We start from the raw sequence: 19782 nt of genomic DNA, 5'->3' as shown, positions 1-19782 counted from the left end.
CCTTCTCTTCCGTCTGGACTACAGAGCACAGCTGGACAAGGCTACACAACTTCATAAATGCAAGCCTGTTACTTCCTGGCAGCACTCCCACTTCAGGACCTCTGCCTAGGGGGCCCTTCTTCCCCATCATGTCATTGTTCTGAATGTCTGACTTTCACACATGGCTTCAAAGTTGCCTTCTAGAAAGCTCTCCTGCCCTCCAGCACTTCCTCCTCTCCCCTCCCTCTTTCCACTGCAGTGCTCCAGAGGCCTTCCTCCAGCTGTCACACTGTTCACCTACTTCTGGAGAGGTGACCAGTGGGACAGAAACAATGTAACCTTTGTCTGTGTATTGCAGAAGAGAACACAGTCTGGATGGGCATTCACTCATTCAAAAATGTCTAAGTGCCTTCTCTGTTCCAAGCAGCGGGTGAAGAGCTGAATGATCCGCCCACCCTTCCAAACAAGCCCCTCACTTGGTACCTTTTTTCTATCTTCTCACACTGGCCAAACTCATCCACTAGGCATCCAATTGACTCTGCCTCAGATGACAAGACCATCCTGAGGGCCTCTCTCACACAAGGACCCTCTTTTGTTCTTCTGGTGACCATGTTACAAACCCGCGCCATCACCGCTCTCTGCAAGGCTAAGGACATCCCTTGTGTCCTAAACTTATGACCCACACTACCCTGCCTCCTCTGGGACCCTCTTATATAAGGAAACCTTCTTTCTCTTTCTTCTTTGTTTCTCTTTTCTTTTTTCTCTTTTCCCTTTCCATTAATTCCATTCCCTCAACATATTTTGCCATCTCTCCTATTCTGAAAAATTATCTTTGGCTTTGTGATACTTTAAATAGCCTGCTTCCCTTCCCTTCATCACCCAAATTCTTAAAAAAGTAAACTACACTCCACTACTTCCATATTCTGGTAAAAAATATTACTTGAATTTCTATGGAGGTAATACACAAAGAGCTGGGCTTGACACGGATCAGGGAGTTCTTGCTAACAAGTGCTAGGCCCGGTCATGCGTGTGCGCACCCATCACCACACCAACATAAATATATACATATACACACACATCCATGATTTTATTTTTCTCTTTGTTCTGTTTCCTTATATACATGATTTTAAAAGTTAAAAAAAAAAAAAAAAGCCAAACCTGTGGGGTGTCCCCCTCATCTTCCCAATTGTGATTCACTATTCTTCAAATCAATGTTCAGCTCAAATAACACTATTACTAAGTAAATAACATGTACATGTGGGTCATATAGAATGGTATAATTTCATTTCCTTTCCTGTAATTTTCTTTCTTGTATAATTTTAAATTTTTCTTGGAAATAGCAATTACTACTTCCTGTACTCATTCTTTTTCTCTTTCTTCTTTTGTTTTTTGCTTTGTGTTTATTATGTATTTTTCACTAATTCATCTTCAGAAGTTCCCGGCAGAACTAGTAGTTTCTTTTATTTTTTTTAATTAAAATCTTTTTTATTTTTACAGACTGCGCTTTGATTCATTGTATACAAATGGGGTACAACTTTTCATTTCTATAGTTGTACACAATGTAGATTCACACCATTCATGTAATCATACATATACAGAGGGTAATACTGTCTCTTTCATTCTAGTATCTTTCTGTCCCCCACATCCTCCCATCCCTTTTTCCTCTACACCATAAAAAGTTCCTTCATTCTTCTCTTGCCCCCGCCAACCCTTCTCATTATATATTGTCATATAGCTCAGTTGGTAGAGTGCTTGCCTGACAAGCGCAAGGCCCTGGGTTCAATCCCCAGCACTGCAAAAATAAATAAATAAATAGTAGTTTCTTTTTAATCAGGTCAAACATCTCAGGAGAGATTCTAGTGTCCTGAGTGAAACATTCCTTGGGCTGGTCTCCTATTCCAACCTGGACTGTTTGCAATGTACACCGCTAAATCACTGCTGTCTTCCCCTTCCTCTCTGAAATTCCCTCCTTTCTCTCCTTTGTGGGATTCTCTGTCTCTCAAACCTTTTCTTTTAATGGTTTACTCCCTGGTCAAGATGGAACACATATTCTAGTGATCTGCTGATTAAAGATATAAGGACACAGAATTTGAGACTTTAATGAATGACATGTCCTTATTTAATCTGCACATATAATTAACGGATAGTACTTTTCAAACCCACATACTTAACTGAATATAGAAATTCAAGTTAGTAAACATTTTCCCCCAAACATTTTTTTCTTTTTTGGAGAGATATATACTAGTACTGAACCCAGGGGCACTCTACCTCTAAGTTACATCCCTAGTCTTTTTTTTTTTTTTTTTTTTTTTTTTTTTGAGATAGGGTTTTGCTAAATTGCCCAGGTGGGCCCTGAATTTGCAATCCTCCCTCCTAGCATCCCAAGTAGCTGGGGTTATAGCGTCACACAAAGATGTTTGATAAAGATTTACTAATTGGTGGTTCTGTTTCTCTTCTTCCTACCTCCTATGCATAATTTCCCCAGGTCCTATTCCTAGACCTATCTCTTCAGATTCTGCCACAGCAATTTAATGTAATGTCATAATTTCAACTATTGAATCTGGGTAATTCCCAATTCTATATTTCCAGCCTGACCTATCCTGTCTCCAGCACCATATTTTCACCTGGCTGACAGATCCTGGTCATGTAAACAGTATGTCAGCAACCCAAATCCAACATGTGAGATAGAACTCATCCCCATTCACTCCCGAACTTGCCTTTTTGTTCATGGTCCTATGTTTGACAGGAACACTCCATCTTCCTAGTCTTAACTTGAAGACTTGATGTCACCCTTGATATCTCCTTTTTTTCATTATCAAATAAACTACTAAATCCTATCCCTTTTATAAATGGCATATCTTTCCAATGGCCTCCTTCATTCTAGGTGCTGGAATTTAAAAAGAAAATATACATACCTTCTGAAAGCTGAAAAGTCAAGTAATGTACAGGACAACAGAATCACGTTCAAAATAGTTTCAACAGGAGCTGGACTTACTGGCTTATACCTTGTAATCCCAGCTTCTCTGGAGGATGAAGCAGGATCACAAGTTTGAGGCCAGCCTGGGTAACTTAAGTGAGATTCTATCTCAAAATTACAAAAAAAAGAAAATAAAAGAGGGAGGTTGAGCTGGTAGAGTGCCACTGGGTTTGATCCCCACAACTACAAAAAAAGAGAGGAGGGGTTCCAGGAGACTACGTAGAAAGGCAAAAGTTTCTACGATTTTTTAAGTTGAGGTGTAATTCACAAAGTGGAAAATATTCAGGTATAAAGATTGATTGACTGAATGATGGTACTAGAGATGGTCTCATAAATGGTAAGCAAGCACTTCACCACTGAGCTACATTACCAGCCTTTTAAAAAATTTATTTTACAATCAGGTCTTTTGCCCAGGGCGGCCTCAAACTTGCAATCCTCCTTCCTCAGTCTCTAAAACGACTGGGATTACAGGTGTGCAGCACTGAGACGGACTAGCTTTTTCACATTCTTAATGGTATCAGCTGATTAGAAGTTCAAAAATTTTAAATGAAATTCAATTGGACAGTTGTTCTTGTTCATCATTAGTGCTTTTGCATCCTACCAAGAGATGTTAATAATCTTCATACAATTGTGAAAACATCTCTTTTGTTGTTTTCCAAAGGTTTTACTGTTGTACCCTCACACTGGATCCATGTGATATGGTCCATCTCAAATTTGTTTTGTTTTGTTTTATTTTGTACTGGGATTGAACCCAGGGGTGCTTAACCATGAGGCGCATCCCCAGCCCTATTTTGTATTTTATTTAGAGACAGGGTCTCACTGAGTTGCTTAGTGCCTCACTTTGCTGAGGCTGGCTTTGAACTCACAATCCTCCTGTCTCAGCCTCCCGAGCTGCTGGGATTACAGGCCTATATAGGTTCAATAGAATTGGCCGGGCATTGTGGCGCACACCTGTAAATCCCAGCAGCTCAGGAGGCTGAGACAGGAGGATCTCAAGTTCAAATTTGCCTCAGCAACTTAGTGAGGCGCTAGGCAACTCAGTGAGATCCTGTCTCCGAATAAAATTTTTAAAAGGGCTGGAGATATGACTCAGTGGCGGAGTGCCCCTGAGTTCAATCCCTGATATCAAAAAAAAAAGAAAAAAAAGATCAATTGTGTAACTACAGAATGGGCAAGATCAGTACAATAGCAGTGTACTAGACAATAATAGCAGTGTACTAGACAATGTGATTGGCCTCTAAGGTAAAGAATTTTTTTTTTTTTTTTTTTTTTTTTTTTTTTTTTTGGTGCTGGAGATTAAACCCAGAGTCTTACACATGCTAAGCTCAGGCTCTATGACTGAGCTATATATTCCCATCCCAAGAAGCATTTCTTGGTTAGTAAAAGAACCACAAATTTGGATTGTGAATGTGGTTCCGTTCTAGAGCACTTGCCTAGCATGTGTGAAACCCTGGGTTCGATCTCAGCACTGAGAGAGAAAAAGAAAGAAGAAAGAAAAGAATTTAGCTAACACATCCTTTGAAGATGAATTTGACTCTGGTCAAAAAGAAGTAAGCAGAGTGCAGTGTGCAGCTTCCATAAAGTCCTTCAGAGAAAAGGACAAATTCTTTCCTTTTTCCTACATGGTGTACGGATGCAATGGAGCTGAAGCTACCATCACAGAACACAGGTAGAAGCAACACACAAAGGTCAAAGAGCAAAACAGAAGTCTGAGTTACCAGAAACTAAAAAGGACTACGTGCCCAGATTGTTAAGAAGTAAGAACTGTCTTCGTGTATTTGATCTGTTTGTAGAATAGGTAGTAATTTTTATCCTACATTATTCCAGAAGGCAGGAACAAAACTAAATTACATCAAAGTTATAAGGATTTTCCTTCAAAAAAACAGAATTTTCTATTTTTACAAGTTGAAAAAATGCCTTAAGATATAAAAAGTATACTGAGTAAAGTAACAAACACACCCACATTCTCAACATCTAGATTTAACATACTTTTTACCATATTTGCTTTCAACCTGTCTTTTTTTAAGGAAATAAAATAGATGTAGAGTGAAGAGTTGAGGACCCCCTGTGTGAGCTGTCCAAAGTCTGTATCTGCCTTACTCCCCCCACCTCATCCCCACCCTCCATGACGGTGGTTCTGGTTTTCACCCAGGGCTTCGCACATAAGGCAAGCACTCTACCACTAGGTCATATCCCAGCTCTCCTGGTTCTTCCTCCACTGACTGCCCTCCAATGCACTGTTGTCTGCTGACTATCTGCACAGGAATCACATGGGTTGCTTACAAAGAAATAGATGCCAGGCCCCAACTCTTGAGATTCTGTTTCATTAGATCCAAGGTGGGGCCTAGGCATCTTCATCTTAAAAAAATGTACGAAGTGCAAATCACAACCACACTGAGTCAGGCACGGGCACATGCCTTTAATTCTAGAGACATGGTAGGCTGAGGTAAGAGGACTACAAGTTTGAGGCCAACCTTGGCAATATAGCAAGACCCTCAGCAACTTAACAAAACCATGACTCAAAATTAAATAATAAAAAAAAAATTTTTAAGGGTTAGGGACATAGATCAGTGGTAAACCACCCTGGGTTCAATCCCCAATATAAAAACAAAACATACAAACAAACAAAAACACACAGGGAAAAAAAATACCCACAATGAGGTAGCATTTCCCATGCACTAGAATAAAATACAAAATAAAATAAAAAATAAAAAATTGAGATGATAACAAGTGTTGGTGAGGACATGGACCAACTGGAAACCTCACATATTCTGGTGGGAATAGAAAATGGTATGACCATTTGGAAAACAGTTTGGGCAGTTCCTCAAAAAGTTAAACATAAACCAAATGACCAGCAATTCCACTCCAAGGTATATATCCAAAGAAATGAAAACATATATTCAATCAAAAACCTGTATACCAATGTTCACAGCAGCATTATTCATGTTAGACAAAAAGCGGAAATAACTCAAAATATACATCATCTGATTAATAGATAAACAAAATGTGGTATATCCAGCCACAGTGGGATATTAGTCAGACACAAAAAGGAATGAAGTATTGATATGTGCTAAACATGGATGAACACCGAAAACATCAGCTAAGGGAAAGAAGTCTCACGTAGAATTCTAAAACACTATTGTATGAGTCTATAGATATGAAATGTCCAAAACTGGCAATTCCAGTGCCTGGTGTGGTGGTGCACATCTATAATCCCAGTGACTCAGGAGGCTGAGGCAGGGTAGTAATTTTGAGGCCAACCTCAGCAACTTAGCAAGATCCTCAGCAACTTAGTGAGACACGATCTCAAAATAAAAAATAAGGACCAGGGAAGTAATTCAGTGGTAAAGAGCCCCTGGGTTCAATCTCCAGTATGAAAACAAAAACAAACAAATGAAAAACAAACAACAACAACAACAAGCCCCTGGCAATTCTAGAGAAACAGAAAGTTGATTAGTTGTGGTTTCCAGGAGGAAAGGGAACTGGAGCGAGAACTAATGTATACAGAGGAATTTTTTGAGTAGTGATTATTGTACAACTCTGTGAATATATTAAAAAAAAAAAAAACAACATTGAACTATATACTTTAAATGGATAAATTTGTGTGTGTGTGTGTGTGTGCGCGCATCACACGCACATGCTCAGGATTTACCCAGGGCTTTGCACATGCTAAGCATGTGCTTTACCATTGAACTATAACCCTGGTAAATGTGTACATTTTATGGTATGTGAAATATACTTTTACCCATTTTTTTTCAGATGCTTAATTTGTTTATTTTTATTCAGTGCTGAGGATCGAACCCAGGGCCTCATGCATGCTAGGCAAATGTTCTGCCACTGAGCTACAGCTCTAGCCCCTCTCCTTTTTGGGAGAGAGTCTTGCTAGGTTGCACAGACTGGCCTCCAGCCTGGGTGGTGATGTTTTTGCCTCAGCCTCCAGAGAGCTGGAACTACAGGTGTGCACAGTGAAATGTAGTTTAATAAAGCTGTTTTAAAAGAAAGAAAAGGAAAGATCCAGGTGTGGTGGTGCATGCCTATAATCCCAGCTACTCAAGAGGTTGAGTCAGGAGGACTGCATGTTCAAAGCAGCTTATGCAATTCAGCAAGACCCTGTCTCAACATTAAATATAAAGGGCTGGCTATGTTGCTCAGTGGTAGAGCAGGCCCTGGATTCAATCCCCAGTACAAAAGAAAGAAAGAGAAGAAAAGAGAAGAGAAAAGAAGAGGAGAAGAGGGGAGGAGTGAATGAAAGAAAGGTAAGGGAACACCTAAGATAATTCTTATGAATATTAGAGTCTAACACACAGATTGGAATAGTTCCTACACTTGGGCCTTTTCTCGTTTCCTAGGCCTCATCTATTCCTATGTGCTCAGAACTCCCTACGTACGCCTGTTTCCTAAGCTCCAAAATGCCTGCTAAATATTTTCATGTGGAGTGCCTGCAGGCCTCCCAATATTTCAAAATCTAAACCCTCCATACCCAGTTAAAAACAATAATGGGCTGGGGATGTAGCTCAGTAGTAGAACACTTGCCTAGTATGCATGAGGCCCTGGGTTCCATCCTCATAACCATACCCCCCCCCCCAAAAAAAAAAACAAAAAAAAAAACCCACAATGATAACAAAGGTAAGCTTCACAGAAAGCCCCTCTATTGGAAAAGTGATACTTTTCTGATGATTAGACTGGCATGATGGGTTTGTGGGTCGGTCATGTGGTGAGGTGCTATTTCATCACCTTTTATTAAGGGTGCACACTCTATAAACATGATGTCACTGTTGAAGCTGACCTTGATCCCCAGGCTGAGGTTTCTCCACTGTGAGAACCACACTTAAGGAATAGGAAGTTAGGTTTCACTTCCTTGAGGGTGGAATGTCTACATAAATCATTTGAAGTTCTTCTGCCTGGGAGACTGGGATAGGAGTCCTAAAGTTCTGGTGTGGTTTAACACATAGCAAGATGTCTGAAATGCACTCAAACTTGCTCACCATCTCTCATCACACTTCACTACTTATCTGCTACATGTAGCTCCCTCTGCTTAGGACACTCCTCTCATCCCCACTCACCTACCAATAAACCAATTTTTAAAAATCTTTCTTTTTCTCACAAAATCCAGTTCAAGGGGCACACTCACCATTGTGGAGCTTCCTTCCCGGAAGAATTCACTGCTTTGGGTTAGGCACACATTTACTCTCAGTATCATGATCCAAATACCATGGCTCTCTCTCTCAACTTGACTAAAGTTCCCCACATGCAACCAGTATGCCTTATATAACCTGGTATGCCTAAACAGAGGGCATCTACAAATAGCAGGTGCCTAGTAAGTGTTTGTTGACTTAAATAATTAACTTAATGATTATTTTATTGAGAAAGACTTTATTGAGATGTTATTAATAATATCTCGGAGTTTTTTCAAGATGGCGGCCTAGAGGGTGGCTGCATTACGTGTTGCTCCAGAACTCAGGATTCAAGAGAGGAGATATTGAGACGCTTGGGACCAACTCAAAGTAGCCGGGTGACTCTCACCCCCTGGGGGGGCATCCCGGATGGGACGGGGGTCCCGGAACGCAGAAACTTTGTGAAGTAGAACTGCCGGCGAGACGCCCCTCCCCCCGCTGGAGCAGTGAACTCGGACAGCTGGGAGCGCCGTAGAGGAGGCCGCTCGGCACAGCGCTGGGACTCGGAGCAGCCACTGGGGCTCCGGCGGCTGCCCGGTGGAGGAGTGGCGGGGAGAACTGTGTGGACTCAGGACACCGGGGCCTGCCCTGAGGAGGAGGAGAGGAGCGTGGCCACTTGGATTCGGAGAGACTGCACCAGAGCTGCAGGCGGTTGCCAGAGGAGAAGCCGCGCGGCGAGCTGTTTGGAATCAGAACGACGCTTCTGAACACCGGGGCCTGCCCTGAGGACAGGGAGGAAGAGGAGCGGCCGCTTGGATTCGGGTGACTACACGGGAACTACAGGCGGTTGCCAGAGAAGGGGCTGCGTGGCAAGCTGTTTGGACTCTGACCACTTCTGAACCCCGGGGCCTGCCCGGAGGAGTAGGAGAAGGAGGAGAAGGAGCGCGGCGGGTCCTTTGGATTCGCAGTGACTGCATTAGCGCTCCAGGCGGCTGCTCAGAGGAGAAGGCGAGTGGTGAGTTGTTTGGTCTTAAAGTGACAGCTCCTGAACACAGGGGGGCTGCCTGGAGGAGAAGCGTGGTGGGACGCTTGGTCTTGAGGGGCCACACCAGAGCTCCGCGCGGTGCCCAGAGGACCCGTGCAGCGGGTCACGTGGATTCAGAGCCACTCAGAGGGACTGCTCCTGAACACCCGGGGGGTTATCTGGAGAAGGAGGAGGAACGGGGAGGGTCACTTCGACTCGGAGTGATTGATTGCCCCAGGCTACGGGTGGTTGGTGGGAGGAGGAGGCACGAAGTGAGTTTCTTGGACTCCTAGTGACCGCACCGGCATACTGGGCGGCTGTCTGGAGGAAGAGGCCTGTGGCGGGTCTCTGGGACTCAGAGCGATTGTTCGGGGCCACAGGTGGCTGCTCAGAGGAGGGGCCACGCAGCCAGGCGATTAGGTGCAGAACAGGGTCCCAGGATCTAGGAGGCTTCTGGGTGGAAGAGCCGCACAGAGACAGGCTTAGGGCGGAGCGAAGGTTCCAGGCCTATGGGCAAATTCTCTGAGGAGGGGCAGCCTAAGGAGATTCATCTGCGAAGGGTGAGGCTCCCAGGCCCAGGAGGTAGGGCCGAGCCCCTGGAAACTTTGCAGAGGAAGGCAGCCCAGCCCAGGCAGTAGCTGTAAATTGAGGGGAACCTCTAGGAGGAAACTGACCAGCGAGACCTCCCCACTGGGTGAGTCTTCCCTGCCTGGTGAGGTTTCCCCACAAGGACGGTAAAACCAGAGACACAGGCCCAAACAGGCCTTGCCTCAGCCCACAGCCTAGGTCCCCTTTGGATGACCATTGGTCAACAAGTGGAGGCACCTCTGCCCACTAGCAGGGAATATACCCCACCTGAAGGCCACCACTCCTAGAGAGGCAGCTTCCTTGTGGAGCACCGCATTATCAACCTCCTCCAAGACTTCAGCCTACTGAAGGCTAAGAGGGGATATATATAGAAATCTTCAGGGTCATTGTAAATCAACAGAGGAAATCTGCAATATCTCAGCGGTCCACTGATATCTGAACAACATGAGAAAACAAGGAAAGAAAATGCTGCAAACAAATCTAGATGTTACATCAATAAAACCCAATGACAGCATGGCAGAAGAAATGACAGAAAAGGAGTTCAGAATGTACATAATTAAAATGATCAGAGAAGCAAACGAGGAGATGAAAGAGCAAATGCAAGCATTGAATGATGAGATGAAAGAGCAAATGCAAGCATTGATTGATCGCACCAATCGACAGTTAAAAGAGCAAATACAGGAAGCAAAAGATCATTTCAATAAAGAGTTAGAGATATTGAAAAAAAACCAAACAGAAATCCTTGACATGAAGGAAACAATAAACCAAATTAAGAACTCCATAGAAAGCATATCCAATAGGATAGAACACCTGGAAGACAGAACCTCAGACATTGAAGACAAAATATTTAACCTTGAAAACAAAGCTGAACAAACAGAGAAGATGGTAAGAAATCATGAACAGAATCTACAAGAACTATGGGATATCATGAAAAGGCCAAATTTAAGAATTATTGGGATTGAGGAAGGCCTAGAGAAACAAGCCAAAGGAATGAACAACCTATTCAATGAAATAATATCAGAAAATTTCCCAAATCTGAAGAATGAAATGGAAAATCAAGTTCAAGAGGCTTACAGGACTCCAAATACACAAAATTACAACAGACCCACACCAAGGCACATTATAATGAAAATACCTAACATACAAAATAAAGACAGAATTTTAAAGGCTGTGAGAGAAAAGAACCAAATTACATTCAGGGGGAAACCAATACGCATATCAGCAGATTTTTCAATCCAGACCCTAAAAGCTAGAAGGTCCTGGAACAACATTTTTCAAGCCCTGAAAGAAAATGGATGCCAACCAAGAATCTTATACCCAGCAAAACTTACCTTCAAATTTGACGATGAAATAAAATCCTTCCATGATAAACAAAAGCTAAAAGAATTTACAAAAAGAAAGCCAGCATTACAGAACATTCTCAACAAAATATTCCATGAGGAAGAGATGAAAAACAAAGAAGCAAATCAGCAAAGGGAGGAATTATCCTAAAGGAATTGTCAAATAAAGGAGGAAACAAGTTGTGTCAAACAAATAAATAAACAAAATTTTAAAAATGAACCAAATGACCGGGAAACCAAATCATTTCTCTATAATAACCCTGAATGTTAATGGCCTGAATTCATCAATCAAAAGACATAGACTGGCAGACTGGATTAAAAAGAAAGATCCAACAATATGTTGCCTGTAAGAGACTCACCTCATAGAAAAAGATACCCATAGATTAAAGGTGAAAGGATGGGGAAAAACATACCATGCACATGGACTCAGCAAAAAAGCTGGAGTATCCATCCTCATTTCCGATAATGTGGACTTCAAGCCAAAGTTAGTCAGAAGGGATAAAGAAGGTCATTTCATACTGCTTAAGGGAAGCATAAATCAGCAAGATATAACAATCATAAACATCTATGCCCCAAACAGTGGCTCATCTATGTATGTCAAACAAATCCTTCTCAATTTCAGAAACCAAATAGACCACAACACAATAATACTAGGTGATTTTAACACGCCTCTCTCACCACTGGACAGATCTTCCAGACAAAAATTGAGCAAAGAAACCATAGATCTCAACAACACAATCAATAATTTAGACTTAACGGACATTTATAGAATATTCCATCCAACCAAGAGTGAATACACTTTCTTCTCAGCAGCACATGGATCCTTCTCTAAAATAGACCATATATTATGCCACAAAGCTAATGTTAGCAAATACAAGAAGATAGAGACACTAGCATGTATTCTATCAGATCATAATGGATTGAAGTTAGAAATAAATGAAAGAGTAAAACACAGAAACTATTCCAACATCTGGAGATTAAACAATATGCTATTATATGATGAATGGATAACAGAAGATATTAGGAAGAAATTAAAAAATTCTTAGAGGTAAATGAGAACAAAGAAACATCATATCAAAATCTCTGGGACACTATGAAAGCAGTACTTAGAGGGAAATTTATTTCATGGAGCGCATTTAATAAAAGAAGTAAAACTCAACAAATAAACGACCTAACACTACAGCTCAAAGCCCTAGAAAAAGAAGAACAGAACAGCACCAAAAGTAGTAGAAGACAGGAAATAGTTAAACTCAGAGCTGAAATCAATGAAATTGAAACAAAAGAAACAATACAAAAAATTGACAAAATAAATAGTTGGTTCTTCGAAAAAATAAACAAAATTGATAAACCTTTAGCCACACTAACAAAGAGAAGACGAGAGAAAACCCAAATCACTAAAATTCGGAATGAACAAGGAAATATCACAACAGACAGGATGGAAATACAAAACATAATTAGAAGCTATTTTGAAAATCTATACTCCAACAAAATAGAAAATTTCGAAGACATCAACAGGTTTCTAGAGACATATGAATTGCCTAAACTGAATGAGGAGGACATAAACAATTTAAATAGACCAATTTCAAGTACTGAAATAGAAGAAGTCATCAAAAGCCTACCAACAAAGAAAAGTCCGGGACCAGATGGGTTCTCAGCCGAGTTCTACAAAACCTTTAAGGAAGAGCTCATTCCAATACTTCTCAAAGTATTCCATAAAATAGAAGAGGAGGGAACCCTCCCAAACTCATTCTATGAAGCCAGTATCACACTGATACCTAAACCAGACAGAGACTCATCAAGGAAAGAAAATTTCAGACCAATATCCTTAATGAACATCGACGCAAAAATTCAACAAAATTTTAGCAAATCGCATACAAAAACATATTAAAAAGATAGTGCACCATGATCAAGTGGGTTTCATCCCAGGGATGCAAGGTTGGTTCAACATCAGGAAATCAATAAACGTAATTCACCATATTAATAGACTTAAAGTCAAGAATCACATGATTATTTCAATAGATGCAGAAAAAGCATTTGATAAAATACAGCACCCCTTCATGCTCAAAACACTAGAAAAAATAGGGATAGTGGGAACATTCCTTAACATTGTAAAGGCCATTTATGCTAAGCCCATGGCTAATATCATTCTAAATGGTGAAAAACTGAAAGCATTCCCCCTAAAAACTGGAACAAGGCAGGGATGCCCTCTTTCACCACTTCTATTCAACATCGTTCTTGAGACTCTGGCCAGAGCAATTAGACAAACCAAAGAAATTAAAGGGATACGAATTGGAAAAGAAGAACTCAAACTATCCCTGTTCGCTGATGACATGATTATATATTTAGAGGAACCTGGAAATTCCACCAGAAAACTCTTAGAACTCATAAGTGATTTCAGTAAAGTAGCAGGTTACAAGATCAATGCCCATAAATCCAACGCATTTTTATACATAAGTGATGAATCTTCAGAACGAGAAATTAGGAAAACTACCCCATTCACAATAGCCTCGAAAAAAATAAAATACTTGGGAATCAATCTCACAAAAGAGGTGAAAGACCTCTACAATGAGAACTATACAACACTAAAGAAAGAAATTAAAGAACACCTTAGAAGATGGAAAGATCTTCCATGTTCTTGGATAGGAAGAATTAATATTGTCAAAATGGCCATACTACCTAAAGTGCTATACAAATTCAATGCAATTCCAATTAAAATCCCAATGACGTACCTTACAGAAATAGAGCAGGCAATTATGAAATTCATCTGGAAGAATAAGAAACCCAGAATAGCTAAAGCAATCCTTAGCAGGAAGAGTGAAACAGGGGGTATTGCAATACCAGATCTTCAACTCTACTACAAAGCAATAGTAACAAAAACGGCATGGTATTGGTACCAAAATAGAAAGGTAGATCAATGGTACAGAATAGAGGACACGGACACAAACCCAAATAAATACAATTTTCTCATACTAGACAAAGGGGCCAAAAATATGCAATGGAGAAAAGATAGCCTCTTCAACAAATGGTGCTGGGAGAATTGGAAATCCATATGCAACAGAATGAAACTAAACCCATATCTCTCACCATGCACGAAACTAAACTCAAAATGGATTAAGGACCTCGGAATCAGACCAGAGACCCTGCAGATTATAGAAGAAAAAGTAGGTCCAAATCTTCACCTTGTTGGTCTAGGACCAGACTTCCTTAACAGGACTCCCATAGCACAAGAAATAAAAGCTAGAATCAACCACTGGGATAGATTCAAACTAAAAAGCTTTCTCTCAGCAAAGGAAACTATCAGCAATGCGAAGAAAGAGCCTACAGAGTGGGAGAATATCTTTGCCAATCATACTTCAGATAGAGCACTAATCTCCAGAATCTATAAAGAACTCAAAAAACTCTACTCCAAGAATTCAAACAGTCCAGTCAACAAATGGGCTAAGGAAATGAATAGACACTTCACAGAAGAAGATCTACAAGCAATCAACAAACATATGGAAAAATGTTCAACATCTCTAGTAATAAGAGAAATGCAAATCAAAACCACCCTAAGATTCCATCTCACCCCAATTAGAATGGCGATTATCAAGAATACGAGCAACAACAGGTGTTGGCGAGGATGTGGGGAGAAAGGTACACTCATACACTGCTGGTGGGGCTGCAAATTAGTGCAGCCACTATGGAAAGCAGTGTGGAGATTCCTTAGAAAACTTGGAATGGAACCACCATTTGACCCAGCTATCCCACTCCTTGGCCTATACCCAAAGGACTTAAAATCTGCATACTACAGAAATACAGCCACATCAATGTTCATAGCTGCTCAATTCACAATAGCCAGACTGTGGAACCAACCTAGATGCCCTTCAATTGATGAGTGGATAAAGAAACTGTGGTATATATATACTATGGAATATTACTCAGCCATAAAGAATGATAAAATTATGACATTTGCAGGCAAATGAATGAAATTGGAGAATATCATGCTAAGTGAGATAAGCCAATCTCAAAAAGCCAAAGGACGAATGATATCGCTAATAAGTGGAGGTTGACACATAATGGGGGGGAGGGAAGGGTTAGAGTTAGGGTTAGGGAGGGGGGCAAGTATGGAGGAAGGAACTACTGTATAGAGGGTAAAGAGGGGTGGGAGGGGTGGGGGGAAGGGAAAAAATAACAGAATGAATCAAACAACATTGCTCTATGTAAATTTATGATTACACAAATGGTATGCCTTTACGCCATGTACAAACAGAGAAACAACATGTATCCCATTTGTTTACAATAAAAAAAAAAAAATAAAAAAATAATATCTCAACAAAAAGAATGAAGGAGAAAGAATGACACAAATAAATGGCTGGGATCCAAGGTATGTCAGTAAATCCACACCAGAGCTAAAACCTCCCTGGCAATATACAGCTCTGCTCTGTAACAGCCAGACCAGGTACTAAGAAAAATGACCATTACATTCAATGAGTGAAAGTCACATATAACAGATAAAATATATTTTAGATCAATAGGCAAATAACTGTCTAAAGTAGGTCAGCTGATTCTCTAAGGGATTCAGGACCCCAAGAAGTACATACCCTTGCCTTTGGACTTCCTGATAAGTCACCAAAGACTTTTTTACAGAACGTAATTTTCTTACCTAACCTCTGAAAGTGTGGAATAATAATAAGACAACCTCATGGTTAACTGTGTTAGTTCTATTCAGTTTTTTCTCTCTCATACATAGCAGCAACATTAAATAAGGCCTGAAGGGCTGGAGTTGTAGCTCAGTGATAGAGTGTTTGCCTAGCATATTCTCAGCACCATGTATAAACAAATAAATAAAATAAAGCTCCATCAACAACATCAACAACAACAAAAAAATGCCTGAAGTGTTCCTTGAGAAAACAATAAGCAGTAGTCACAATGCCGCCAAAGAACATATTTAGAAGCATCTGAAGTTTTACCTTGATAACAACTCTGACAATTTGTCTTCTTTTAGTACTTTTTTTTTTCTTTCTCTCTTTTTTTTTTTTTTTTTTTTGTACTGTGGTTTGAACCCAGGGGTACTTTACCACTGAGCTACATCCCCAGTCCTCCTTTTATTTAAACTTTTTATTTTGAGACTGGGTCTCACTGAGTTGCTTAGGGCCTCACTAAATTGATGGCCTTCAACCTGTGTTCCTCCTGCCTCAGCCTCCTGAGTTGCTGGGATTACATGTATGCATCCATGCGCCTGGCTGCTATTCTTCATTTTGATACAGAGTCCCACTAAGTTGCTGAATGCCTCACCAAGTTTCCCTGACTGGCCTTGAGCTTGTGAGCTCCTGTCGTGGCCTCCTGACCAGCTGGATCAGAGGCATGTGCCACCATGCCTGGCTTTTTGTTCAAAGACATCCACAAATTGTTATCAAAACACTCACTATGATAAATGTCTGCATTAACATAAATCATTTCAAATATAAGATTTTAAACAAAAGGCAACATAGGGAGAATAAAACATAAAAATCTGAACTAAACTAAGGCTGATGAGGTTGAAGTTATAATCTAACTTCTGATTAACAGAAGCATCTACTTCAAGTATAAGAAGAATGTTCTTTTATGTCTTTAATTAATTTTGAACTAATAAACTATTAAGTAAATGAAAAATCAAGAAAACCAGCCCTCCCCGCAACCAAACAAAGGTAAAGTCTGAGTTTATGGCATAATAAAATATTCTATATTGGTCTAATTACATGCTCAGTAAGCAATCATCCAATTACCCCTTAGCTTTCTAGGGAGAGATGGATTACTAGCCAGGGAATCCTAGAATCTAGTCTTCATTAACATTATATTTCAGGGCTGGGGATATAGCTCAGTTGGTAGAGTGCTTGCCTTGCAAGCACAAGGCCCTGGGTTCAATCCCCAGCACCGCAAAACAAACAAACAAACAAACAAAAAAACCACTATATTTCACTATAAATTAATGAATCAGGATCTTGGGGAAGTGTGTGTGTGTACCTTAGAAATCCCAGGGTGTGTGTGTCTTAAGTGTCCTGAGCATGTGTTTGGGGGCAATTCTTAGGGTCCATGTGTTTTGCTAGCTCTGACAGCCCTCATTGAGACTCGGGCTCTAGGTGCATCTAGTGAAAGCTCACAGGCTTCTGCTTGGCTACAGAAAGAAGCAAGAGAACTGGTGCAATGGGAAAGAAAAAACAAGAGGACAGGATGGCATGTGCCCCCTACTCCCATCTCATGGATTCGATCACAACCCTGTTGAGTGCTGGGGTTCAGAATCATGCTGAAGGAGCTGTATAAGGAAAGGACTCAGTTTCTTAAAGCCCAGCACACAATGTGCAAGGGCAGACAAGTGTGTGACCTCTCCAGAATCCAGCAAATCACAGCAGGAAGCCAACAGGCAGTGAGTACAGGTAATGGAACCCAGTAACATTTTTTTCCTTTTTTTTTTTTGTTTTCTGTTTTTTGTTTTTGGGTGCTGGGGCTCGAACCCAGGGCCTTATGCTTACAAGGCAAGCACTCTACCAACTGAGCTATCTCCCCAGCCCCCATTTTTTTCCTTTTTAAAAATCTTAATTATTGATGTGAAATTCATGTAACATAAATCTAACCATATTGAGATGAACAATTCAGAGGTATTTAGTGTGTCAGAGATGCTGTGCACCTACATATTCTATCTAATTCTAAAATGCTTTTATCACCCCACGAGGAAACCCCATATCCATTAGGCAGTTATTGCCCATTCCACATGTCCCTCCTCCAATCTCCAGAAACCACCCATCTTCCTCTGCCTATGAATTTATCTATCCTGCACATGTCCCATATGTGGCATGATGCAATATGTGATCTTTTGTGCCTGGCTCAGCATACTTTAGGGGTTCTTGATGCCATTCTGACTGGTCTCCACTTTGGCTCTGGTGAAGGAATAAGCATCCCACAGAGAATACTGGTGGCAGCACATCAGCAAAGGACCTCCCACCTTGGGGATCCTGGGTAGGGGCCAATGCTGCAACGCTGGAGACTGTTTAAAAGACACCGTGAGGTACCCTTGGAAGCTCCCAAACGAACTAGAGACAATTCTGAAGGAGAGAGAGGGAGGAAAAAGGATTCGAAGAGTTCCATGTGACCACATCAGAAAAGAGCCAAGGAAATTCAGGACAGAGTCAGACAGAAGTAGATAAACACATAGATACCTATTTATAGACTGGGTTTGACAAAGAAAATTCCTTCAGCTTTAAATGAAAAACCAAACAAATTAACACTTAAAATTTGTAATAGAAAAATGTCTAAAAAGCACGAGTGACAGCCTCTGTGCAACAGGAACAAGGACAGGCTTTTACTTACAGTCTCACATACTTCTTGTTTTAATTTTTACAAGTTTGTTAACCTTCATAACAAAATTGAAGGGGTAAAGTGGTATTCTAAAAATGAAACATAAAGTTCTAGTTAAATTTATTTTAAATTTGTCACACAGAATAACAAAAAAAACAGATACTGAGAAGATAAAATCTTCTCAGATCTAGGTTAGGTCTGATTTAAATCAATCTAAATTTCTAAATTGACCTAAAACAAACACCCACTCTACTCATAAACTGCTTCTACTGTTGGATTTCTACTCAAATTCTTTATACTGGGAGATGCATTACTGACCTTGGAACCACTTTCTTCCGACACTTCTCCGTCATTGGTTTGCATGGGAACAGACTCTGTGCAAAACTCTGCAGAAACACACAAATACTGCCTGAAAGATAAAAAGAGAAAAACATATATAAGGAATTTGGGCAAAAGCTTACTTCTCCAAAGATTTAGATTAAAATTTTGAAATTTTGTCACTGAGACCATGGATCATGTAAGGAGATGGATAACCTTAGGCACTTTGAGTGTGTGGTGCATCTTAGGTAAGAAGAAAGATAGAGTAAGGCAGAGCAGGACTCTTCCGCATGTTGGAGGAGCAAGATAACTGGAAAAGGCTTAAGGCACTGGGATATTAATAGCTCTAGATTTCTTTCCCAATCTTACGTGGCTCTTGGCAGAGGTGATAATAGAAATCTTCAACAGTTATTGCAGTCCACATTGACCTGCCAGAAGGACATGGGTGAGAAAGTCACTCCGCCTGGATATCACTAGGCTACTGGGACTGGCTGGGTTTCCTGGGTTTATGATTTATGTTCAATAGTTTCGCTTTTGTAATGAAAATTAAAGTCCATTCTAATGGTTGATCCACTTTTTAAAGAAAATATGCCTAGAAAACTAAATGTCAGTTAATTTAATAAATACTAGGATACTTATGGGATAAAATGACATAAAATATTAATTTTTCCTTTAAATATGAATCAAGCAAAAGTTTGTTAAAATGTTCTAAATTAAAATGTGCCAAAAGGAGCCAGGTGTGGTGGTGCACACCTATGATCCCAGCTACTTGGGAGGCTCAGGCAGAAGGATTTAATGTTTAAGGCCAGCCTGGGCAACTTAGTGAGACTCTGTCTCAAAATAAAAAATAAAAAGTGCTGGTACCTGGGTCAGTGGTGGAGTGCTCACCTAGCATGCTCACCTAGGTCCTGGGTTTCATCCCCCGTACCACTTCCCTAAAAAAACCTAACACACCTTAAAAACCTCTCAAATATTTTTAAAGACTTATAGCCACAAAATGTAAAAGCTAAAATGATGCTTCTAACACATGCTCTTCTGTGTGCAGAGCACCAGGGTCTGGCAATCCCTTCTGGTGCAGGTTTCTTACAGCCAGCTGCAAGACCTGAGAATAAGAAGGCACTTCTGGGTTTC

The 19782-nt window shown here is 40.6% G+C and overlaps 1 protein-coding gene across 1 annotated transcript in view; it reads right to left on the bottom strand.

Moving 5' to 3' along the window:
- Positions 1-19782, bottom strand: part of TNRC6B (trinucleotide repeat containing adaptor 6B) — a 255936-nt gene that overhangs the window by 160194 nt on the left and 75960 nt on the right. The window contains 1 exon segment of the mRNA XM_079140810.1: positions 18652-18742. Coding sequence (XP_078996936.1) covers positions 18652-18696 — 45 coding nt within the window. The 5' untranslated portion in view covers positions 18697-18742.

This window comes from Sciurus vulgaris (genome assembly GCF_902686455.1).
Source record: "Sciurus vulgaris genome assembly, chromosome: 5".
NCBI classification, from domain to species: Eukaryota; Metazoa; Chordata; class Mammalia; order Rodentia; family Sciuridae; genus Sciurus; species Sciurus vulgaris.
This window is presented reverse-complemented; position numbering and strand designations above follow the sequence as displayed.